Consider the following 25,766-nt stretch of genomic DNA (forward strand, 5'->3'; position numbering starts at 1 on the left):
GCGCCGCCGCCGCCGGGTGAGGAGGAGGCGGTCCCGCCGCCGCCGCCGCCGCCGCTCCGGGGCCGGGTCCGGGTCCCGCCGCCGCCGCCGAGCCTGATTTCAGAGCCGGTTTCTGCGGTAAACTCATGGCACAGCGGAGCCACCAACCCCCCCAGAGCGGGACCGGGCGCGCCGGGGGCGGGGGCCGGGGCGGCGGGGGCGCGGGAGGGGGGCAGACCCGGGGAGGCGGCGGGAGCCGGGGGCCGGGGGGAGGCCGGGAGCAGGAGGAGGAGGAGGGGGCCGGGGCCGGTCGCACACGCCCTCCGCCGCCGCCGCCGCCGCCGCCGCTGCCGCCGCCGCCGCCGCCGCCGCCGCGGGCAGCAGCAGCCGCCCCGCGGGCCAGCACCACCGGCCGCCGGTCTCCGTGACAACGCGACCCCAGGGGGGGGCCGGACCCGGCGGGGGCAGGAGGCGGAGAGACCGGACCTTTCACGGCAATATCCTCATGGGCCGGCGGCGGGGGGTCTTTATCCCCCTCCCCGGGGGAAGCGGCGCCCTTCTCGGTAACGGGGCTCAGGCGATGCCGGCGGATTTTCTTCACTCAACGAGCAGAGCATCCAACATGGCGCTGCGGCCGCCTCCAGCAGTCCGGCAGGACGGCCGCTCGGAAACCTTCGGGCCTTTTCGGAGGGGCTCGGGCGACCGAGGGTGGGAGGCCCCTTCGGCTCTTTCCGGAGACTGAGCCGTCGGGATTCTTCGGGCGCGCTCGGGGGCGTCTTCGGCGGCCGTTCGGGAGCGCGCCGAGGCCGACTCGCTTCCTCGGGAAGGATCGGCGAGAAGAGCTTCCCGGCCGCGGCGCGGCGGGGACGCGGGGCGGAGGCAGAGACCAAAGGCGAGGTCTGCGCGGCGAGAGCCCTCCCCTGCCGCCCGGCCTCCCGAACAATGGCAGCGGCCCGGCGCCCGGGTCCGCGAGCCCTGCCCGCAGGGCGGGAGCGGCGCGGCGAGACACTCGGTCACGGCGGAGGAGCCGCCGGCCGGGGACGCCCGCGGGCCGGGCCGCGGCGGAACAGACAGCGGTTGGCCGCCCCGGCTCCGCCGCTCGAGGCCATTGTGTCGACATTTCCCCCGCGCTCGCAGGGGTAAGTGAGGCAAGTGCCCGGCGCGACTCCCGCAGGCCGCCGGGCTGCAGCGGCGAGTGAGTGGCCCAAGGTCACCCGGCCCGGGGCGCGCGGGCGCGGGCTGGCGCCAAAGGCCACTTCCCCGGGGCGGCTGTGCCGCCTGCCGCGGTGCCCGGGGGCCTGAGCCGCCCAGACTCGGAGAACCAGCGGGCTTGACTGGATTTTTTTTTCCAGAGATTTATTTATTTCTGCATACAAGAACTGGGGTACAGGCCAGAGGTGTGGGGGTGAGAGGATTCACCAGAGACAGAGCGGGGAACCGAACAGGCAGACTGACTGAAATACACTGCTGAGGGGAGCAGCGGGCGAGCCGGGAGAGGTCTGGGCTCCATGTGGGTTGCTCCCTGGACGGGGATCGAACTGGTGCTGCAGAGGCTGCTAATAGCTTCATAGGCTGTGTCTTAACCCCTTGGGCCACCAAGGAGGCCCCTGTGGATGGATTTTAAGGACGTCTGCCCCAAGAGTTTGGTGCCCGCTGACTAGCTGCCAGCTCCCTGGTTTCCTACCCCGGGTGACACTCGTTGTTCATGTCCTTTTCTCCACAGCTGGACCGACCCAGACCCCTCCCTGCACACCCCAAGCCGTGCCCTGAGCACAGGAGTACTGGGGGGACTCGCAGGGATCACGAAGCCACAGATAATGGTTACCAGGCACCCAACACGTCGTGTTGGTAATCTCCTGTCCTGGGAAATCAGTCGTACCCGTTTTACAGATGAAGAAACTGACCTCCGGAAGGCTCAGTACCATCGCACAGTTAAGAAAACTGAAGCTCAAAACAGGTCAAGAGATTTTCTCGAGGTCACATGGAGAGTGTGGCTGGCAGAGTCAAAGTTTGAAGTGTTCTGACTCCTGCTACACTGTTTCACGCGCATTCCTTATTTTCTTTCTTTCTTTCTTTCTTTCTTTCTTTCTTTCTTTCGTTCTTTCGTTCTTTCTTTCGTTCTTTCTTTCGTTCTTCTTTCTGTTTTTTGTTTTTTCACACACAGAATGAGTGCTTAACTCTGGATAATTCCTGGGAGTCCCAGTTGCTCCCTCTTAGAGAAAGAAGTATCTGGGGAAAGGTGATGCCACACCCTCCGCCACAGGAGGGTTCCACGGTTCCTTACCCTGCAGAGGAAGCCTCGCCCCTTATTTTCAGACTGGAAGACAAAAATGAAGTCATGCCCTGGTATCGTACCATTTGGATTTGTAACACTGATGATTTAGGATTGGATTTTTGCTCTTTTCCAGATATGGGTTGGCGCCAAGAAAAATCCCAAGTGGTCCTTTGGTTCCCCTTATTCTCCTTCCTTGGTCAAGAGGCTTCCTAATCCCAATCAAAACCTGTTGGAGAAGTGGAAATTAGTTTTTCTTTTCCGCTAGTGTGATAACAGAATGATAATTGCTTAACTGTTGTTCTTTTCTGAGCTAGTTTCATTTTCTGACTTAATAATAGCTATTAATGTGTGCCTGGTCTTTGTTGCTAATCACTTTATGAGTATTATCTCTCTTAAAACAGTAGACCTTGAGCAAAATAATGTAAAAGTCCCTGATAAGATTCTGGCCCCAGGCAATCAATGCAGGGAGATCTTACCGGGAGCAATGCCAAAAGGTAGCACGCTCTCCCTTCAGCCAAAAGCTGGCCCTCACCAAAACCTGGCCTCTCACGCAGAGCAGCTGATAATAATGAACACCCACTATGTGTCAAAGTACAACCCAATAGACATTTTGCTCAGATTAATTCATTCCCCTGAACAATTCTGCAAAGTGTATTCTATCCCATTTACAAAGAAAAAAATAACAGTTCAAAGTATGTGAAGAAGCAACTTGTATAAATTTCAGGTGGAAACACTGTATTTAACCCCAAGGCATCTGACTCCAGGTCTGTGCCACCATTGTCTTCAACATACCAACTTCCCCACAGTGTCAGAGTCACAGTCAACAAGAAGCGCTAATTCTGAGGTCATAACTGTTGAGAGCCCTCATGGCTCCCCATTGCAGGATACAATCTAGCTTTAAGATTGAGATCTGAACTCCGTTTCAAATCCAGAGCTGCAGTCACCTTGGTCCACTACAAACAAAACTGCTCTCCCCACAATGGGCCTGTTCCTACTACTTATAATCCCCAAACATCGTTTCTCCCCTTAGCCAGTTGGCTAATTGCTGCACTGGCTTCAAGGCTTGGCTTAACCTCACTTCCCAGGTTAAGCAAGGCGCCTTTGCCCCTTCAGAGTGCGTGCTTAGCTCTCAGGAATCAACCTTAGTTTGAGTCTTAGCCCTGCCATTTCTTTAGCTGTAAGATTTTGGAGAAATCACTGAACCTCTCCAAGCCTTGATTTTCCCAGCTATAAAGTGGAGACTGTACCTCCCCTCACAAAAAATAAAACAACAGATAAAAAGACTTAGGTGCCTCCCAGGGTGGCGCAGGGGGTTAGGACGCAAGCTATGACGCTGTCCGCAGCCTCTGCAGCACGAATTCGATCCCCGGGCGGCCAGACTTAGCCGTTATTAATTTACACAGGAACACTACTTAGTCACTTAAAATACCCTTGATACCCAGCACTCAACAGACAAGGTAAAACTTTCTGGAGGCTGGAATAATTGTAAGTTGGCAGAAGACTTCATGTCGAGTTCAAAAATATTTTTTAATAAAGAAAAAACAAAAATATTGTTGTGGCTGCCATTCTCTGGCCCCTTTATTTTTCCTCCTAGAGGGGACTGGCCTTTAACTTAAAGACGAGTGACATTGCACCACCTGAAGCCATCTTTAGACTCCACGGTGGGATTTCTATATTATTAAATGCTCCACTCCGGGACATGCAAACTTTCCCAGTAAAGTTCCCTGATGAGATGGAGCTGGGGGCATGGACCTTAGTGGCCCAAGATGGAGACCCTGAGCAGTTAAGACAGAGATGGGCTGTCCATGGTGAATCCTTTCATCCCCCCGCACCTCTGGCCCAGACCCCAGTTCTTATATGCATAAATAAAAAACTAAATCTTGGGCCTCCCCAGTGGTGCAGTGGTTGAGCGCTGGGTTGCGAAGCTGCCCACAGCCTCTGCAGCGCCAGTTCCATCCCCGGCCACCGATGAGGGTCCCACATGGTGGGCAGACCTCTCCTGCTGCCCGCTGCTCCCCTCAGCAGTGTACTTCGTCAGTCTGCCTTCTGCTCTCCCCTCTGGCTCTGGTGAATTCTCTCACTCTCCCATGCTTCTGACTGTACCCAGTACTTGTATAAATAAATAAATAAATCTTTTTTAAAAAAATTAAAAACTAAATCTTTATTTTTAAGATTTATTTATGCATACAAGAACTGGGGTACAGGCCAGAGGCGTGGAGGTGAGAGGATTCACCAGAGACAGAGTGAAGAGCAGAACAAGCAGACTGACTGAAATACACTGCTGAGGGGAGCAGTGGGCAAGACAGGAGAGGTCTGCTGTGCCATGTGGGTAGCTCCCTGGCCAGGGATCAAACTCGTGCTGCAGTGGCTGCGGACAGCTTCATAGGTTGTGTCTTAACCCCTCTTGCCACCAGGGAGGCCCTAAAAACTAAATGTTAAAAAAAAAAAAAAAAAGAAAAGACAGAGATGGGAAGCCAATGGGTTTCCTTTAAAAAAATTAAAGGAAAGGCCCCCATCTGAAATGGATATGGGTGGGAGGAATCAAGCCCCAATGGGAAAAAGTAAATATTTTCCCCTTTCCCATACTGCAAGCACGTTCATAGTGGCTGCGAATGCGCCTTCCGGAACATGTCTGTCCCACAGGCCCCACCAGGCATCAGAGGGCTGTGCTTCCTTCCAAAGGTTGAACTTTGGAGACAGATCTCAGCTCTAACCTCACAGGCTACCTGTCTGTCCTTCAGCGAGTTTCCTAACTTCTCTAGCCACTTGCAAAATGAAGACAGGAGCCTGCCTCTAAAGGATTGAGGATAGATTTGTAGGCACTGGTCTGTAAAGTGCATCACCAAGCCCTCAGCCAAGCAGACATCTGACAAAGCTTTGTTCCTTCTTTATTTCCTCTGGGGCAGAATTGCAACTTCTCTAACTTGCTGCCATTCTCACTTCTCGTGGCTCCAAGTTGCCCTACTCCTTTGCCCACAGGGTGTGTAATGGCCTTCCATTTCTCAGCTGTTCTTAGAAGGGACCACAGCCCTCATAATTTTTTTTTACCTTTTTTTTTTTTAAGTATTATAATCAAGTCTACTCAGGACTGAGTAGATGTCCTAAGGATTATCTTACCCAGTGTCCTAGATTTAGGAATACAGGCCAGAGATAGGAAAGGATTGTCTCAAGATCACGCAGCAAGGGGCCTCCTCCCTGGTGGCTCAGGGGTTAAAGTCTCAGTACTATCAAGCTATTGCCAGCCACTGCAGCACGAGTTCCATCCCTGGCCAGGGAGCTACCCACATGGTACAGCAGACCTCTCCTGTCTTGCCCGCTGCTCCCCTCAGCAGTGTATTTCAGTAGATCTGCTTGTTCTGCTCCCCACTCTCTGGTGAATCCTCCCACACACAACCCCCCACACACACATACATACCTCTGGCTCACACCCCAGTTCTTGAATGCATAAATAAATATTTACAAAAAAGTTAAGGTTTAAAAAAAAAGGATCATGTCACTTCTCTGCTCAGAGGCCTCCACTGTCTTACCTTGTCCATAGGAGTAAAAGCCAAAGTCTCTTCAGTGGCTGTAACAGGGTGGTCCCCAGGAAGGGGGGAGGTTCCAGGTTTCCTGCCACACCCAAAGGAGAGTGGAGCTGAGCAGAGACTAGAAGAAGCTGCAGAAGGGACGGAGGGAGGAAGGAAGGAAGGAAGCAGGATGGAGAGCCAGAAGGAGACCTGCAGGAGGCACGTGGAGCAGAGACATACATGAAGAAACTGCGCTTGCCTTTTGGTCGTGGACTGGGTGAAACAGATGTGGGTGAGAGACCCATGGGCAGGTGACAATGGCAGCTTTTATCATGAATTTGATTTTGCTTTTTTCCTCCCAGACTTGTCTGGTTGTTTCTGATCCTTTTCTGTGGGTCCCCACTAAAAGGTGCTCTGGACTTGTGCAGGCTTTGGGGACTTGCTCTGGGCCAATTCTGTTTGGGTGGACTTTTTTACCCATGAAGGGACGGGTAACTTTGGGTGCTTGATTTAGAAATTATATTCTTTTTTTTTTAAAGATTGATTTATTCATGCATATAAGAACCGGGGTACAGGCCAGATGAGCAGAAGGGTGAGAGTATTCACCAGAGACAGTGGAAAACAGCAGGCAGACTGACGAAATACACTGCTGAGGGGAGCAGTGGGCGAGACAGGAGAGGTCTACTGCGCCCTGTGGGATTCTCGCCTGCTGGTGGGGATCAAACCTGCACTGCAGAGGCTGCAGACAGCTTCACAGTGCTGCATTCAACCACCTGCGCCACCAGGGGAGGCCCCTAGAAACCATAGTCTTTGCCTTTCCTATATTGTTTACTAATTGTATTAAAGTTCCTTTTCATTAAAGTCTCAAATGTTTTGTGTTGATGAGGCAGATGGTGGTGGATGGCAGAACCTATCGAGAGCAGGCAGGTTTGGGGGCTCTGGGGTGCCCCTCTCCCTGCCCTGCAACATGGCCTCCAAAGCCCAACCTACCTGCTCACCCTCTCCCACCCCACCTCGCTGAGATTCTCCACTAGCCTCCTCTGGTGCACTGGCCTTTTGGATGTTTCTTTATACAGGAGCACACCCCATCTCCCGGCCTTTGCACTTCTGTTTCCTCTCCTGGAGATTATCTGCACTGCTCATTCCCTAGCTTCCTCTCTGCTAAATGCTGCCTTATCAGAGAGCCTTCCCTGATCATCCAGAAAAATCACTGACCCACCCCAACCCAGCCCACCTAGCCCACTCTCCTGCCCTCCATTGTACTATCACCACCTGACACTGACATTTTCATGTTCATGAGTTATGAACATAATTCTCCGCATTAGAATTTAGTCCCAGGAGAGTAGGGAGTTTGCCTGTTTTGTTTATTGTTGTATCTCCAGATCCTAAAATAGCACCTGACATGTAGCATGTGCTTGTGATACCATGACCCAGTAAGAAATACATACTTGGTCTTCATCCTGGCTCTTCCTAACACAGAGCTCCTAAAACCTTTGGAATTTCCTAAGTGAGGCGAGAATAAAGGTGTGTTTTGTTATGTTAATATATGACTAGGAAAGACCCTAGGTCATCCAAGAAGAGGGGCCGTTGCCAAGGGAACCAACCCCATGATGAGAGAGTTGGAACTTTCAGTCCTGACCTCTAGGAAGACCAGAGAGACTAGAGGTTGAACCACTCCCCGTGTCCGATGAGTTAATCAGCTGCCTGTGTACTGAAGCCTTCATAAAAACCCAAAGGGCATGGATTCTGAGAGCTTCCAGATTGGCGGAGCTGCTCAGACTTCCCCATACCAGAGTTGGCCCTGATCCTGACTCTGCCCCAACTTTTTTTCTTGCAATTTTTTTTTTTGTGATAAGATAGACGCAGCATAAAATTGATGACTTTAGTGTACAATTCAGTGGCTTTCACTTTGCTGTGCAGTCACCAACACTCCTCTCCAGAACTTTCCCCAAACTGAAACTCTCAGCCACTAGACAGTAAGTCCCCCTGCTCCCCTCACTCAGTCCCTGGCACAATGACAATCACCCCTCCACTTTCTGGCTCCATGAATTTGACTCCTCTGGGTGCCTTGTATAAATAGAATCACAGAATACTGTTCCTTCAGCGTCTGGCTAATTTCACTCTGAGTACAGTATTTTTAAGGTCCCTTCATTTCACAGCATGTCTCAGAATTGAATTCCTTTTCAAGACTGAAGAGTAATCCACTGACTGGATATACCACCTTTTGCTTACCCATTCAGACATCAGTGGGCATTTGAGTGGTTTCCTTCTTGCAGCTGCTGGGAACATAGTATCTGTTTCAGCCCCTGCTTCCAGTTCTCGGAGGTAGATACCTAGCAGTGAAATTGCTGGATGACCATCATTCTGTGTTTTATTTTTTTTTTAAGATTTATTTACTTATGCATACAAGAGCTGGGGTACAGGCCAGAGGTGTGGGAGGTGAGAGGATTCACCAGCGACAGAGTGGGGAGCAGAACAGGCAGACTGATTGAAATACACTGCTGAGGGGAGCAGCGGGCGAGTCAGGAGAGGTCTGCTGTGCCATGTGGGTAGCTCCCTGGCTGGGGATCGAACTCGTGCTGCAGTGGCTGCGGACAGCTTCATAGGTTGCATTCTAACCCCTTGCACCACCAGGGAGGCCTGTGTTTTATTTTTTGAGGCAATGCCAGACCATTTTCCACAACGGCTCCACCATATCATATCCCAGCCTGCAATGCACAGAGGTTCCAGCTGTGCGGAGTCCTTACCAACACTTGCTGTTTTGTTGTTGTTTTAGTAACAGCCATCCCAACGGGTGTGAAGTGGTATCCTAGTTGCGTGTTTGTTTTTTTTTAAAGATTTATTTTTTATTTTTTTATACAATCACTGGGCACAGTCAGAAGCATGGGAGAGTGAGAGAATTCACCAGAGCCAGAATGGGGAGCAGAGCAGGCAGAAGGACCAAAGTACACTGCTGAGGGGAGCAGCGGGCGGCAGGAGAGGTCCGCGCGCCATATGGGACCCTCCTCCGGTGGCCGGGGAGCAGCCGGGATCGAACCAGCGCTGCAGAGGCTGCGGGCAGCTTTGCAACCCAACACTCAACCGCTGCGCCACCAGGGAGGCCCCTAGTCACGTTTTGATTTGCCTGTCTCTGCTGATCAATGATGTTGAACATCTTTCCCTGTGCTTATTGGCCTTTGACACCCTCTTTAGAGAAATGTCCTTGCGAATTCTGCCTGTTATTGGGGTTTTGTTGTCATAGTCTCAGATTTGAGTTGCAGAAGTTCTCTCCAGCTCTGCCACTTTGAACGCACGTCCTTGAGCAAGTTACAGAACCCCACTGGGGTCAGTTTTAGCAACCGTAAAAAAGCATTTTTTTCAGGGGCCTCTCCAGTGGCGCAGCAGGTTAAGCACAGCGTGTTGAGCGCAGCGCTGTGAAACTGTCCGCAGCCTCTGCAGCACAGGTTTAATTCCCTGCTGGCCAGGGAGATTCCCACATGGCACGGTAGACCTCTCCTGTCACACCAGCTACTCCCCTCAGCAATGTTTTCTGTCTGTCCTGCTCCCTGCTCTGTCTCTGGTGGATTCTCTCACCCTCCCGCGCCTCTGGCCTGTACCCCAGTCCTTGCATAAATAAATCTTAAAAAAAAATTTTTTTCAGTGTTTTATTTGTATCAGTTCCTACTTTCCAGTATTGTGAGGATTAAATAAGCAAGTAGACACCGACCACTAGCACATGTGGCTGCAAAGAACTAACATTTCCCCGTCATGAGGTCAACCCTCATTGCCGCTGGGTCTGACCCAGTGAGAGGCCACTAACACCCACTGAGCAACCCTCCAACACTCTAAAACCCAGAAACTCCACACAATCACCCACAGATCCCATCTTGAATGTGAAAACCACATCCTTCCACCCTGGGTGGCCCAGGCTTACCCTGGCCCTTGTTAAGCCTGTGCCATTGAATCATCCTGCCAAGTTTGCTGCCTGGGAAAATCGTGGATTCTCATCTCTCCCATGTAATGGCTTGAGCAGGACCCTGGTTTCCAGATGCCCACAGCTGGCGCCAAGCAGCAGGTTGGCTCTGATGATCTCCGTGGGAGCCAGCCTGGCCCGACCTGCCTATTCTCCCAACACGAAAGGAGCCGAGGTACGTTGCTATGCTCTGCTTTTCTCACTGGCCTGAGAATGAAACAGCAGCAATTTAGAATTAATTCCGCAGATGAACATTTTTCCTTTTCCCATATTGGGTCACTTGGCAATCAAGCTACTCCCCGCTAACCCCCCACCTTTGTTGCTCTTTTCTTCCACTTGAATAGGGAAGTTGAAGAAAATGCTTAGTTCTCACTCCTATGCAGGGTAAGTGGAAAATGAACAGAGTCCAGGTTCCTCAGCTGGAACCTAAGACCTTGTTGCATCTGCTCTTGCCAATCTGCATAGTCACAGCTCCCCCACTTCCCCACTAACAGGAACCCCAACAGCCATGCACTTTCACGCCTCTAGATCTTTCCAGTGCACTGTTCCCTCCAGCTGGAGTGTCTCTTGCTCCTGGACTGCCTAGCAAGCTCCTATTTATCCTTCAAAACCCAGTCCAAGTATCATCTTAGGGGACAAGCTCTCCTTGATTCCCTCCAGACAGATTTAATCCTTCTCCTTTTTTCCAGATTTAACCTTCTATTTTTATGCCGGGACGTTCTTTTCTTGTGATTCGATCACACTGGATTCAGAAGGGACTTCCATAGCCTTAGCACATAAAAGTACTTAGCACATAAAAGTATCCAATCAATGTTAGCTTATTTATCTCTTCTATGAAGCTGGGCATGGCTTGAGAATAAGTATCACAACTTGCTTTCATAGAAATCTTTCACTTTATACATAGCATGGCCTGCTTTCTGCTTAGGCCGAAAGCATTCACTGTGTTCTTAATTTTCTCAATTTCCCACTTGAGGAATTCCTTCCTTCCACCTCAGGAAGGTCCCCTTAAATAAACATGAAACACCCACATCAGTTATCAACCCAGCCGGGAACCCAGAGCTCCCTTTGCGTCTCACCCTTGGACTTGTGTCATGGCTCTTCCAGGGGCAGGGACCATAATCCTTACAGCCCCCAGTGACCCCCCAGGTCTATCAACACATGGATGGGACCAGACTGTGCCCAGCACGCAGGTGTCACTCCACCTACACTTGTGGGATGGATGTTGATTGAGTCACCATGTGACCCTACCCTGCAGATCTGGGGGTGCAACCTCTGTTGGGGCAGACTGGAGTCTTCCGCCACACATACATGGATTTCTGGGTAGTCTTCCCTGCTTTTAGGAGACCTGAACTCCAACCCTTGGCACCATAACTGAGAAGTGTGGCAGAAGGCCCAGGGCAGTGCCATTCAGCTTCTGTGCCGTAAGTGCTCAGCGTTGGGAAGAGAACAGGCCTTGGCCCTAATCTCAGTTCTGAGCCTGTAGTAAAATCACTTCACCTTTCTGGACCCTGTAGGAAGGGAATTAGAGGATTTCCAAGGGTCCAGCAGAGTGGTGAGCTGGGTAGCCTTGCAAGTCAGTAAATGAGGACCCTATCCCCTCACCTCTCATAGAGGTGAAGCTCCTTGGGGTGGGGACGGCGGCCGTGGCTTGGGGGCAGACCTGATGCAGATCTAACTCACAGACCAGGAGGGCACAGTAGTTGGGAGCTGTGAGCCTGGAACCAGCTCACTTGGGCGCCCATCTCAGCTCGTGTTCTTGGGGAGACAGATGACCTCTCTGTCCCTCAGCTCCTCCACCTGTACTGTGCTGATAGTAATAATTGCATCAGCCTCACAGGGCTTTATAAGTCAGAGTGCTTGGTGCAGGGTGTGCCCTCGTGAAACCCAAACATGAGCCAGCTGTGTACTGAAGGTGAGTGGAAGATCTGGGTGGAGCTGACGTGGTCATCTCACTGCTGCCCACCACTGGCTCGGCCACAGTGACTTGGGTTTGGTAAGGACTCCAATCTCTGGGCGCCATTCCTGGCTGCCTTTCACCCCAACCAACTCCTGGCCTGGAAGCAAGGACAACCTGGTTACAGAAAGTTGTCCAGTGGTGTAAGGTAGTAGGTAAGGCCCCAGCTTTGGAGTCAGGCCCAGCCCGGGTCTGAACGGCAGCTTTGCTGCTTCCTAGCTAGGCCACGGCCATCCCAGGGTCCTGCTAAGAACCCCAGTGCCTACCTTATAAGGTGGATTCCAGCAGCACAGGAAATAACACAAAGCACCCCCAGCTGGGGCCAGAGGAGCCACTGGGTGAATGGCCAGGCCTCGTGCTCTCTCTCGGGCTGGCTGCCTCCCTCCCAGCCCTGGCGCTGCTTACCAAGTTTAACAGTAACTGCCGCAGCTGTCCTTTCTGAAAATACATTCCCTGGCTGCTTTTGTTTTTTTCAATCCAAGTCTTCCCCAAAGCCTTAAGCATTCCTAAACCAAGGGTTTACAAAGACAAAAAGCCCAAGCTGACCTAGCCATGCTGCTAGTTGGCAAAAGTCCCAGAGGATCTTGCTCTGCCAGTCATTGAGCTTGACATTCAGTTCCCTCAGTCAAATTCACTCACATCCGACAAGATCAATGAGAGGAACAGGCAGTGATGATCAAAAGGGCTGACAAAGGCTCTTGGGGTAACTCTCCCAGCAGGATTTTGCGCCACACAAAAGTGCATGCAGGGGGTGTTCCATAAAAGCTCCTCCACGCAGGCACCCCTCATGCCCAGAGACACCAAAAACCAGTTCCCATGACAACGCTGCTGCGAATGTTATATATAAATGTGTATGTGTGCACAGCCACCCAGAGATGCACAGAAATAAACTCTTGGCACAATTTTTCCCATTCCAAACATGAAATAACCTGCAAGGATTGCTTGCTGGAAGAGAGAACAAAGAAGGTTTTGAACAAACACGCTTCCAAGGGGCTGGCTCGCAGCGAGGCACACCTGTTTTGATGTGGGTCTGTTTTGTTTCCTGCACCTGGACTAAAGTAGACACTCAATAAATAATTGTTGGCTGAATGAATAAATGATGGCAAACAGGAGAAAGGAGGGAAGAGTGTTGGGGTGGGAGAGGTAAAAGCAGCTGGAAGGGGGGCCTCTCCGGTGGCGCAGCGGTTGAGCGCTGGGTTGCGAAGCTGCCCGCGGCCTCTGCGGCGCCGGTTCGATCCCTGGCTGCTCCCCGGCCACCGGAGGAGGGTCCCACATGGTGCGCAGACCTCTCCTGCCGCCCGCTGCTCCCCTCAGCAGTGTACTTCGGTCCTTCTGCCTGCTCTGCTCCCCGCTCTGGCTCTGGTGAATTCTACCCTCCCGCGCTTCTGACTGTACTCAGTGCAGTGCATGTATAAACAAAACAAACAAACAAATATAATAAATAAATAAATAAAAAAACATGCCTCTATTAAAAAAAAAAAAAAAAGCAGCTGGAAGGGCTGAGCATTGGGTAGTGAATAGCCTATCAAATCCAAGCCCTCATTTTCAGTTGGAGAAACTGAGGCTCAGGTATGGGATGGAAACTTGCTGTAAACCACAAAAGGAATTATTATTATTTTTTTTAGAGGCATGTTTATTTATTTATTTGTTTGTTTGTTTGTTTGTTTATACAAGCACTGGGTACAGTCAGAAGCGCGGGAGGGTGAGAGAATTCACCAGAGCCAGAGTGGGGAGCAGAGCAGGCAGAAGGACCGGAGTACACTGCTGAGGGGAGCAGCGGGCGGCAGGAGAGGTCTGTGCGCCTTGTGGGACCCTCCTCTGGTGGCCGGGGAGCAGCCGGGGATCGAACTGGCGCCGCAGAGGCCGCGGGGGCAGCTTCGCAACCCAGCGCTCAACCGCTGCGCCACCAGGGAGGCCCCACAAAAGGAATTATTAACAGAGAACTACTCCCAGCGATTCATTAAATAAGCACATAATGAATGTGAGTCAAATTTCTGTCTGAATAATAAACATATGGAGCAATTATTACACGCCAGCCATGGTGCTAAATATTTACAGACGTTATCTCATAATTTGCAACCCTGCAAGAAATCCCTGTTGAAGAGCATTGAGGACGCTGAGAGGCGAGGTCCCTGGACCAAGGTGACACAGCTGATTTGTTGCTGGAATGGGGATTAAACCCAAATTGCCCACCAGGTCCTCTCTGAAATGGCCGGGTCTGGGCCACATGGTGGAGTAGGGGTGACTTGCCCATCAGGAAGCTGCAGAAAGTGGTCTAGAAATAACATTTTTGGGTTCCCAGTCCAGGATTGCTTCAGTTTATCCACTGCTTTTTAACAAAACCCAAAGGAACTGAAGGCTGACTCCTATCAGCCCACAGCAGCCGTTTGCTGGGTAAAGGGAGTTGACCCTTCAGCTGTCTTTGTGGGCCGGGGCAGTCCCAGAAGCCGACCCACTCTGAGTCCCAGCATCTCTTTAGGGTTTTCTGCCCTCTCATGGTCATATCTTAAAATAGCACGCAGCAGCTTGGTTGAAGCGTCTCCAATAGCAAACCCTTCTCCAGAATCAGGTTTTTGTTCTAGAAGGAAATGGAAATGGCACACAGGGTTCCCTGCTGCCCTGGATGTGCCATGTCCCTCCTTTTTTCCCCGTGTCTTGAGGTCTCCCCACTTTCACTCCAATCCATTCTCTGTACAGCCAAGATGGTGATCAATCCTTGGCTTATACTCCCCAATAACTTCCCAATAGTTTATCCTGGAGGATAAACCACATTTTTTAAAAATTAATTAATTAATTAATACAAGCACTGGGTACAGTCAGAAGCGCGGGAGGGTGACAGAATTCACCAGAGCCAGAGCGGGGAGCAGAGCAGGCAGTATGTCTCTTCCTCAGAGACATACTTTCACATTCCCCTGAATTTCCAGGGTTAGAATGTTCTTTACAATCGCAATTTCTTGTCTAGTAACTGCCTTTCTTGATAGCTAACAAGAACCCCGCTCAGTGAATGCTAATCCTCCGGTGTCTGCCACATAGTAGGGCTTCAAGATTTGTTGAATAAATGAGTAAAGGAATCAATAAAACAAAACCCTTGATAGTTACTAAGTATATGTCAGACACTATTCTTTTTGTTTTTTAAGATTTATTTTTATATATGCATACAAGAACTGGGGTACAGGCCAGAGGTTTGGGGTGTGTGAGGATTCTCCAGAGAGAGAGTGGGGAGCAGAACAGGAGGATCCACTGAAATACACTGCTGAGGGGAGCAGTGGGTGAGACAGGAGAGGTCTGCTGCGCCATGTGGGTGACCTCCCTGGCCAGGGATCAAACTCATGCTGCAGTGGCTGGCCATAGCTTGCTAGTGCTGAGTCTTTAACCCCTGCACCACTAGGGAGGGCCTAACAGTCCTTTTAAAACTGTCTGTCTCTTAGTGAGATCAAGCTCCTCCACACTGGGTTCCTCAGGAAGGGCAGGCACCTTTGTGGTCCCTGAGCTCTGGCACATTCAAATCCGTTTTTCTGTAGCTTTAAATATCTGAAGATTCCAAATAGTATCCCTGGCTTGGTTTCTTTTCCTTCCTCCAACACCCCCCACTGCAGTTTGGTATTCATTTTTCATTAGAATCTATTTTCTGTCAGTCACCTTTTAACTTAATTTTCATGTATGATTTGATTTTATTTTCTTCTCTGAGATGAAGTCTCAATTCATTTCTTCCTTTTGGGGGATCTTTTTCTGTTACTGGTTTTTTTTTTTCCTGATTTGAGTTTTTTCATATCCCCAAATGCTTATTGAGGATATTTCATTCAGTTTGGAGTATCGTGTTAGTTTTCTTCAGCTTGCCAGGTGATTTGGGGAAGAGAATTCTTATCAATTGAAATGCCCTGATTTGCATTTCCCTCTCTTCTCCCCCCCTCGCTCTTTTCTTTCTTTCTGGACAGGCATTTTTAATGATGTGCTGCCTTTTTCTAGTGCTGTATTCAGTCATGGCCGGGACTCCACTCACGAGCGCCCTCTGCTGCCTGTCCTGGTGCCCCATTCAACCTCCCTTCTGGTGTGGAGGGAGGGAGACCAGATTTTCTTATTTCTCATTTGTTTCTCATAATCTTTCATGTTCCCCCTTTTTTCCAGCTTCAGATATTTATTTATTTATTTTAAAGATTTATTTAGAGGTATACATATATACAAGAACTGGGGTACAGGCCAGAGGGGTGGGGTTGAGAGGATTCACCAGAGACGGAGTGGGGAGCAGATCGACTGAAATGCACTGCTGAGGGGAGCAATGGTCAAGACAGGAGAGGTCTGCCGTGCCATGTGGGTCAGCTCCCTGGCAGGCCAGGGATCGAACTTGTGCTGCAGAGGCTGTGGACAGCTTCGTAGGTTGCGTCTCAACCCCTTGCGCCACCAGGGAGGCCCGGTCTTGGATTTTCTCTTCCGTGTGAATCAGTTTATAAAGTTTCACGAAGAATTACCTTGGAATTTTGGTGGAGTGTACACTGGAATGATAGATTTGGGAGAACTGACATATGAAACCTCTCCATCTCTGACCAGGGCATGTATCTGCATCGATCCAAGCCTCTATTATGAAGGCAAAGTGTTACAGTTTTCTCAGAAAGGGCCCTTACCCCAGAGGACACCCTTAGTCACACGGCTCTTGTACAAGTACTTTATTTCAATTACAATAGTGCCACACCAAACTACAGTAGCACGAGACATAATCATACAAAACCAGATCCCAGCTCCAAACCCCATGTCCATGTACCAGCAGAGAAGACAGCCTGTGGGTCTCTGGCCCAAGGGAGGGGCTTTCTGAGGGCAGCTGCCCCTCCACCTTAGCCTTTTCTGAAATTCTTGTGGGGGAGGGGAGTAGGGGTGCTTCCTTTCTTCTGTCCCTGCTGGGCCTCCTCGCCTCCTGCCCCTGCCTTTCCAGAACACCAGGAAGCAGAGGGCAGTTTCCTTCCCTCCGGCTGAGGCGGCCCCAGGACACTTGCTCCCGGCAGGGGGTCTTAGTGCACGTGCCCACAGATGATCTCCAAGACCTAGTCTGTCCACGGGGGCAGCCAGCAGGGAGGAAGGTGGAAGAGGAGGGGTGGGAGGTGGGGCAGGAGGGTGCCAGGGAAGCCTTTTGAGAGGCAGGTGCCTGTGACTCTAGCTCCTCCTCCGGCTCCTGTGTCTCCTTTCCTCTGGAGGCCTGTGGGGATCGGGGCCTCACCTGGAACCCCCTCCCCAGCTCTGGGGCCAGGTGCCAAGGCTATCCCTGAGCTATCTGCTGTTCTTGGGCACAGAGGGTCCTGCTTCCTGGGCAAGGCGACTGCCCCATAGGAGCCTAGAACTGGCCCACCATGGTGGGCACTGGTGGCACCTGTCACAGGTACTGCTTCCCCAGAGGACCAGAGGGGGCTATGATTAGCTCCACCTGGGGACACTCCTAAACCTGCTGTGGGGAGAACCTGTGGCATCAAGGAGGGGGCGACACTGCTGTCCAGACTCCACAGGTCTCACTGCTAAGATTGGGGGATGCTACCCCTTGTAGCCTTCTATGGCTGGAAGCATCCCCCAATAACAGGAATGTCTTGATTCAACTCAAGGGGCTGAGGAGGGATGAAGCCAGGGAAGTTCAAAGGCTCTGCAGACTCCTGACCTCAGTGCTACTAACCTGCAGGACGGTGCTTCTGAGCTGCTGGGAGGGGAGCGTGGGCTCACGTGGGCACTGGGAGCAGGGGGTATGGCCTTGAGTTCCAGTCAGGTCACTTGGGGGCTGCAACGAGGAGGCCCAGGGGGCCCCTGGCAGTGGGAACTGTCTCCTTGGGGTGAGCCCAGGGCCACAGCCCTGGATAAGGCACTAGAGGTCAAGGGCAGGGCTGGTGTGGCCCTGGGAGCCGGGCCCACACCGGTGTGAAGGATGGAGCTCAGTGGGAGGGTTTGGATTCTGTGTGACGTGAGAGGTTTTCTCTTCTCCTTCCGCTGTAGGAGAGGGTTGGCAAGACAGACCCCAAGGCTAGGATGGGGGGATTGCTGCAGCGAGGCAACAGCCCCTGGACAGATGTGGGGTGACCAAAAGAAGAGGGGCACCTACAGCACAGAGGGTGCATCTGATGGGGGACAGTCTCAGCCTGGCAGGGCCCTGGGGTCTAAATCCAGGGTGCCCAGGCACCCCAATCTAGGTTTGAGGGCCCCGACCTGCCGCAGCCACCAGTCCCCATTGCTGTGACTTGAGGACCACACCTTTCTTGCTGTGGTTCCCACTGCTGGGCTGGTGACAGGCAGGCAAGGTGCGAGATGCAAGCGTGTCCCCCCCACCCCCCGCCTCTCCTCCGCACCAGGTGACAGCGGTGCTGGTGCTGAAACAGCATTTTCTGTATTTGGGGCCCTGCTCAGGAGCTGGGGGTCGCTTGCAATAAGGGAGAGAGAGGGGCGAATCGGGGGGCTTCTCTTGTCCACAGGTTCTTTAGAAAAACAGAACATAATAAATATACCAATCCTTTCCTCAAAAAAAAAGTGTTTTAAATGCATTATTTCCCTGAAGACTTCCAGTGTTTTCCACAATGTTTAAAAAATAGTTTCCCCAAAAATATATCTTTAAAGCATTTGACACAGTGGTGTTTGTGGTGCATCTGGCGCAGATGTGGGCTGGGGAGACTGTCCCGCTGCCCTTGTCAGCAAGGGGCCCAGGCCTGTGACAACCGGCTTGACACCCAAATGCCCGTCGAGTTGACGCATGTGTGCCTGGATGACAGGGTCTTCACGGGGGAGCAAATCTCGGACTGTGTTGAGAACATACCGCAGGCTCAGCTGAAGGGCCTCCAGCGCGGGGAAGAAGGCCGGGGCGGCCAAGGGCGGGGCCACGCCCTGGATGCCGGATGGAGGGGGCACCCTGGGGCTCGTCCGCATCCCTCCCCCCCTCCGTCTTGGCTCTCGGTCTTTCGCCCCTCACCAGACTTCACACTTGTGTTGGGGGTTCATGGGGGAGCCGAGCGGGCAGTGGAAATGTTCTGAGAACTCCCTGGAGTTGGAGATGGAGCCGATGACGCGGAAGCGGGAAGGGCTGTGGGGATCGGTGATAAGGCCTTCGTGGGAGCTCTCAGGCGTGCGGACAGAGCACCAGACCTTGGTGAGGGCGACAAGGGAGAGTCTGGTGTCACTGCAGGCACCTGAGGCCACCAGACTGGTCTCATCCACGGCTGCTGGAGAATGAGCCCCCCACCCTAGGACCCCCAGGGTCTGCCAAGTGTGTAAGGAAGATGGCGGGGGGTCCTCCCTTACTGCAGCCTCCGCAGCGTTACCTCCAACTGGGCTCCTTCAGCCAGAGCAGCATGGCTATGCCCCTGGCACTCACGTTAGATTTCACCTGAACAGGGGCTTCTGCCCCCAAACCAGTTTAAAAGCTCAGATTGAGTTCAGATCACTCATCTCCTGGGCAGAACAGACGGTCTAATAGCCCGGAGGCTCTGGGGCCAAGCGAAGGCTAGAAGCTGAATGCCCACCTGAGGGACAACCTGGAGCATCTTGAGTTAAAGAACTTTCTGGAACACCCTTTGTATCACCTTGTCCTCTCATCTACCTGATGCAGGGATGCTTCTAACAACAATCCCGCTCCTGGGACAGTACGACGGCAGAATGTGCTGGAGCCTGGCATTTTTCCTAATGAACTCACCTGTGCAAACCCAAGGAAGAAGAGCTGGTTGTTGGTGAGGCCCAGGGTGGGCAAGGTCTGCTCGGCACCATTCTTCTTCACCCAGTTCTGGTAGGCCTGGGGGGACAGCAAAGGACGCTCAGGACCCCTTGATGCAGAAGCAAGCAGCGGGGACAGAGGGTCTGGAGTGGGAGGTCTGGGAGTGCTCTGGACCTGGGCCTGAGCTTCTCTGTACTCTCTGCACTCCTCCTGAAGAGGGGGGCATTGAAGCCTATGGCTTTCAGCACCATCTACACGCCACTCGCCCCCAATGCATGCTTTCAGCTCCAGACTCCGCCTCAGTTTGTACATTCAGCTGTCATAGCTGGACATCCAAGAGGCATCTCAAATTTAACACGGCACAAGCAGGACTACAGATTAAATACACACTTAACACTTATACACACATACACTCACACGCTCGCCCCATCACAGTAAATGGCACCACCAACCACCTCGTTACTCAGGCCCAAACCCGGAACTCCCCTTTGACTTTTCTCTCTCAATCAAATCACACCCCGCATTGGACCAGGTCTCACTCTTTGTCTGTTGCCTGGATGACCTCACTGAAGCTCTCCAACTAGTCTCCTTCACCAGGCCACGTCCAGTTCCCTCCCAACAGAGCAACCTAACTCATCCTCACAAAGCAGGATGGCACACTTTCCTGTAAAGGGCCCGACAGCAAATATTTTCAGCTCTGGAGGCCAAAGTTTCTGTTGCAACTACTCAGTTCTGCCAGCGTCATGGGAAAGCAGGCACAGACAGCAGGCCTGGCCACATCCCAGCCAGATCTGCACAGACAAAACAGGCCAAGGGCTGGAGCTAGTCCTCAGGCTGCAGGTTTGCTGGCTCCAGTATGAAAAGGGTCAATTGGATCAGGTCATTCTTCTATTTAAAAACCCTGCTGTGCCCACTGTAATCAGAATAAAGCCCAAGCTCTTCACTGAGCACACACAGGTGGACATGCAGGGGCGGACCCACCCGGTAGGCCGCCTTGAGGCCCCCGTTGTCGGCGATGTTCTCCCCCAGCGTGTGCCGGCCGTTCACCGGCTCCCCGTTCACGCTGTAGTTGCTGTACTGCTCCACCATGCACTCTGTCTGCTGCTTGAACGCCTCCACGGACGAGTTCTTCCACCAGGGCCGAAGGTTCCCGTCCTTGTCATACTCTCGGCCTGCAGGGTCAGAGGGAAGCGGAAAGTCAAGGGGAGGAAGAGGCAGAGAGGGCTGCTGCTGCTGGTGCTTCTCCTGGTGGGGCTGGGCGTGCCTGTCCAGCCACACATCTACCAACCAGCGCAGGGAGGCCATGCTGGTCTTGGCATTAAAGGAGCTGGGGCAGTTGGCTGGTGGGGGAGGGGGCAGGGGCTTGGCTGGAGGCCTGTGATGTAGCAAAGGGGCAGCATGTTCCGGTCCGGACAAGGCTGATTCATTGTCCAGGCTGGTCCAGGGGGGTAACTGCAGCTGGGAGTGCTTAGGGTCGCAGGCCCTACCCTCTGAAGTCCCACCTCTTCCTTCCTGGCCTTGGGGACCCCCACGCAAGAGGCAAGAGGATGCTTCTGGAGGTTAATTGGTGAGGGAGCTGACTTCAGCTCCTCAAAAGTGGAGGAAAAAAGGGCCTCCCCGGTGGCGCAGCGGTAGAGCGCTGGGTTGCAAAGCTGCACGCAGCCTCTGCGGCGCCGGTTCGATCCCCGGCTGCTCCCCAGCCACCGGAGGAGGGTCCCACATGGCGCACAGACCTCTCCTGCCGCCCACTGCTCCCCTCAGCAGTGTGCTTCGGTCCTTCTGCCTGCTCTGCTCCCCACTCTGGCTCTGGTGAATTCTCTCACCCTCCCGCGCTTCTGACTGTACCCAGTGCATGTATAAACAAAAAACAAACAAATAAAAAAAAAAAAATGCCTCTATTAAAAAAAAAAAAAGTGGAAGAAAAAAGCATGGACCTGCTGACCACTGATGTAGCACCCACAGGTGATACCACCCCTGGGTACCAGGCCCCTTCCAGGAACAGGGATGGCACTGTGTGACACAGGCCTCAGAGCCGCCCGTGGGCTGGGATCATCAAGCCTGTTTTACAGCAAGGAAGAGGAGGCTTGGGGAAGTGCTGGGACTTGCTAACGTTTACACAGGGGCAGAGCCAGGGTCAGGCTCCAGCTCCATCTGTCTCCAAGGCTAAGACCTTGGAAGTGAAGGGAGCCAAAGCAGAAGCACTGGGAACAGGGAGCACACGGGCCCTGTCTGTAGGGCGCCTCAGGAATCCGTACCTTGATCATCAAAAGCATGAGTCAGCTCATGGCCCACGACGACACCAATGCCACCGAAGTTTAAGGCCCTGGCGGGAGGACACGAAGGGAGAGTGATGATGCAGACCCCCGCTTCCCGGCGGGAGACACAGCACAGCCCGGAGCACCCTGTGGGACGTGGCCCCTGAGGTTGGCCAGAGGCCGTGAGCCGGCTGCGGTCCATCTGTGCCCACCAGATGCCCGTGCCGTGCTGGATGCTCCACACGGCTGCACAGTCCTCTTTGCGCCTCTCCAAAGTCAGGCGTTAGTGACTGACTCCCAAATGAGCAAACCGGGGCAAGGAATGAATGGCTCAATCTCAAGGGCCATGCAAACAGCAAGTGGCAAGCCTGGGATTCAAAGCCAGGGATGGGTGGATATCCTTTCTGAGATGGTGTCCTCACCCTTCCCAACTTGCCAGCTATGGCAAGTTAGAGAAGCCCCCTATAGGGGCTCCTGAAGCCACCATGCCCCAAGGTGCCCGGCACACCGGGGCTGCCAGGCCCAGGAGACCCTGCAGGGGAGCACAGGGCTTTGCTCCCCCTGCAGCTTCTCTGCAAGTCCCGAGTTAGCTGGCTCAGTGGGGCAGAGAGTGGCTCAAAGACAGACTTGATGGTGTTGTCAGCCCTGGGCTGCAAGGCTGGTGCGGGAGGCGGGGTCACGGCAGACGAAGAGCAGAGGCATCCTACTTGGGTGAGGAGCGGGTGTAGAATGGTGCCTGCAGGATCCCGGCTGGAAACACAATCTCATTCTTGGTGGGTGAGTAGTAAGCGTTCACCATGGGCGGGGTCATGCTCCACCTGCAAAGAGCAGACAGTGAAGGCCCAGGCCCAGCAGAGGGGAGGCAGGCAGGCAGCCCAGCTGAGGGTACCCAGAGCCTTAAAAAGTACACTCCCTGGGCCTCCCTGGTGGCACAGGGGTTAAAGACAGCGCTCTCAAGTTATCGGCAGCCACTGCAGCATGAGTTTGATTCTCAGCAGCTGGCCAGGGCATTACCTACATGGTGCAGCAGACCTCTCCTGTCTCACCCGCTGCTCCCCTCAGCAGTGTATTTCAGTAGATCTGCCTATTCTGCTCCCCACTCTGTCTCTGGTGAATCCTCTCACCCCCAGCATCTCTGGCCTATACCCCAGTTCTTCTATGCAAAAAAAAAATAATAATAAAATAAAATAAAAAATATATATTACATGAAAGCATCACTATCTAGGAGATCCTTAAAACTCCGGAAACCACTAATCTCAAAGTACAGGTATATGAGCTACAAGATCATGTGTGGGTAAGAGACTCATTAAAAGTCTAAGACAGACCCCTGGATTTTAGTGGAACAGAGGGTGAAAAGTTCATGGGGACATTTTCCATTTCCATGTTGTGATGAACCTTTAAGAGACCACACCTGTTGAGTTTGGGTATAATATCAACAAAGAATGTACACAAGCACCAGAAAAAACTATTCAAACAGCTCCCGCTTTTCAACTGCTTATCTGTGTGATTGTCATTATATATTTCAAAACAACAGCTTGCGACAGCTTGCAGAAGCAGATGTGGGGACCCAGCTGGCTTCTGTTAAGCCAGACATTAAAGATATTTGCAAAAGTCAACAAAGCATCCCTCACTAAACTTAAAAAAGAGTTATTTTTCATAAAAATTGATAGAGCCATGCAAGCAAGGAAGCTCTTGGAGTCCAGTCACTTTTTTAAGAGAGTCCTGAGAGCAGAGTTTGAAACTGCTGGCGCGTGGCAGTAGTGTGTTTGGCCTCTTTGGGGACTGCGTGGTGTGGAGGGAAATGGTTGGTTAGGAGTGGGGCGAGACAGAAGGATGTTTTCACCAAGAGCATAGGACAGCTCTTGGTGTCTCCTGATGAGTCAACAGAGAAGTGTTAAGGGTTGCCTGGAGCCTTGAAAAGATAGAGACATTTAAATGGTCATATTTATAGTCAAATAATTTCTATACATTCAAATCGTCAAATAATAATCAAGATACACGGGCCTCCCTGGTGGCACAAGGGGTTAAGGCACAACCTATGAAGCAATCCACGTCCACTGCAGCACGAGTTTGATCCCCAGCCAGGGAGTTACCCACATGGCGTAGCAGACCTCCCCTGTCTTGCCCGCTGGTCCCCTCAGCAGCGTACTTTGGTCCATCTGCCTGTTCTGTTCCCCACTCTGTCTCTGGTGAATCCTCCCATCCTGGCCTGTACCCAGTTCTTGTATGCATAAACAAATATTTACAAAAAAAAAAATCAAGGGCCTCCCTGGTGGCGCAGCGGTTGAGCACTGGGTTGCGAAGCTGCCCACAGCCTCTACAGCGCCGGTTCGATCCCCGACCGCCAGGCGAGGGTTCCCACATGGCGTGCAGATCTCTCCTGCCACCCACTGCTCCCCATCAGCAGTGTACTTCCTCAGTCTGCCTGCTTTGCTCTCCCCTCTGGCTCTGGTGAATTCTCTCACCCTCCCGTGCTTCTGACTGTGCCCAGTGCTTGTATAAATAAATAAATTAATCTTTAAAAAAATAATAATCAAGATACATTAAAGGGCAGGAAGCAAAATCTAAATTAAAAAATTTAAGCTAAATTAAAAGACTCCAGATAAGCCTGAAACACTGAGGCAGTGTCTATACCATATTTTAGAGATGAAAGACCACTTTTTATGCATTAGGGGTAATCTGGAAGAAGACAGAAATTATGAGAAAACAGACATGTTCAAACTCTGTTGTCCATGAGGGGGCGCCAGAGGCAAAGAGAAGTTGCTTCACCTCTTGGCAAGATTTCTGCAAACTACTTTAGGAGAGGGACTCAGTCTGGGGACTAATCCTGGGGTGATTATATCTGAGTTTTCTGAGGAGACTTAAGCAACTGATAGTAGGTTTCAATCCAGATTGTTCTTAGTAAGAAGGTCTGGGGTACAAGGCTAGGATGTTCTATTTAAAAATAAATTCCTGAGGGTTTTGGTATGCAATGAGGTGTGAGGGCCCATCCAGAACCTTCCCCAAGCCTTTGTTGGGGAGCTGCCCCTGAGAAGCCACCATGTGTGAGTGAGGACTCAGAGGAAGCCAGGCCTGGCTGAGGGCCTGCTCTGCTGGACACTCCCAGGAAGTACTCACATTTGATTGTCACAACCACCCAAGAACCAGCTCCTCTGGCCTCTCTAAGATAAGAAAGCAAAGTCTGGAGATTCAGAGCTGGGATGTGATGCCAGGCCCCTCAACTCTGCCAACAGGCAGGAGGCGGGAGTCACCTCCGGGCTGATCCCAGCTCTCGGCTGGACAACACTTCCTGGGTACCCGTTTCTCCACCTGAAAAGTGGGACAACGCACCCACGCCTCGGAGGCCCACCTGCCTGTTCCATTAACTAGGGTTAAGTGCAGCCAGAAGGGAAGCTCACCCCAGGCAATGCGTGCCCACAGCCACCGTTCCCCCTCACCCCCACCCCCCCAAGGACAACCCGTGAACTCACTGGTCTCTGTTGGGAGCTTTCCGGAGCTGGTCAGCAGTGACCCTCCAGGAGAAGTTGAAAAACCGCATGGCATTCTCAAAGTAGAGGTCCGGGACTGCGGTGTACTGGACAAGAGAGCAAAGTCCATCATCACAGCCCAACCTGGATGCACCTCGGATGCACGGTTGCAAGACCCTTTTAAAATTGAGACCCCGCGTGGGCCTCCCTGGTGGTGCAAGGGGTTAAGTCTCAGCACAATGAAGCTATCAGCAGTCACTGCAGCATGAGTTCAATCCCAGGCCAGGGAGCTACCCACATGGCACAGCAGACCTCTCCTGTTTTGCCTGCTGCTCCCCTTGGTAGATCTGTATTTTAGTAGATCTACCTGTTATGTTCCCCACTGTGTCTCTGGTGAATCCTCTCACCCTCCAACACCTCTAGCCTGTACCCCAGTTCTTGTATGCATAAATAAATCAATCTTTAAAAAAAATTGAGACCAGGCCTCCCCGGTGGCACAGCGGTTGAGCGCTGGGTTGCGAAGCTGCCTGCAGCCTCTGCGGCGCCGGTTCGATCCCTGGCTGCTCCCGGGCCACCGAAGGCGGGTCCCACATGGCGCGCAGACCTCTCCTGCCGCCCGCTGCTCCCCTCAGCAGCGTACTTCGGTCCTTCTGCCTGCTCTGCTCCCCGCTCTGGCTCTGGTGAATTCTCTCACCCTCCCGCGCTTCTGACT

General features: G+C 52.4%; 1 protein-coding gene across 4 annotated transcripts in view; it reads right to left on the reverse strand.

Moving 5' to 3' along the window:
• Positions 1–14,820: 14,820 nt before the first annotated feature.
• The window catches only part of ECE1 (endothelin converting enzyme 1), a 95,174-nt gene continuing 84,228 nt past the window's right edge, over positions 14,821–25,766 (reverse strand). For all 4 annotated transcript variants that reach the window (XM_054691479.1, XM_054691477.1, XM_037499568.2 and 1 more), the window contains 6 exons: positions 25,058–25,161; positions 22,295–22,405; positions 21,588–21,655; positions 20,314–20,504; positions 19,315–19,410; positions 14,821–18,767 (listed from right to left, as the gene is read on the reverse strand). In XM_054691479.1, coding sequence (XP_054547454.1) covers positions 18,591–18,767; positions 19,315–19,410; positions 20,314–20,504; positions 21,588–21,655; positions 22,295–22,405; positions 25,058–25,161 — 747 coding nt within the window. In that variant the 3' untranslated portion in view covers positions 14,821–18,590. The remainder of the gene's footprint in view (positions 18,768–19,314; positions 19,411–20,313; positions 20,505–21,587; positions 21,656–22,294; positions 22,406–25,057; positions 25,162–25,766) is intronic.

This window comes from Talpa occidentalis, unplaced genomic scaffold (assembly GCF_014898055.3).
Source record: "Talpa occidentalis isolate TD23 unplaced genomic scaffold, MPIMG_talOcc4v2.1 talOcc4.9, whole genome shotgun sequence".
In the NCBI taxonomy this organism is placed as follows: Eukaryota; Metazoa; Chordata; class Mammalia; order Eulipotyphla; family Talpidae; genus Talpa; species Talpa occidentalis.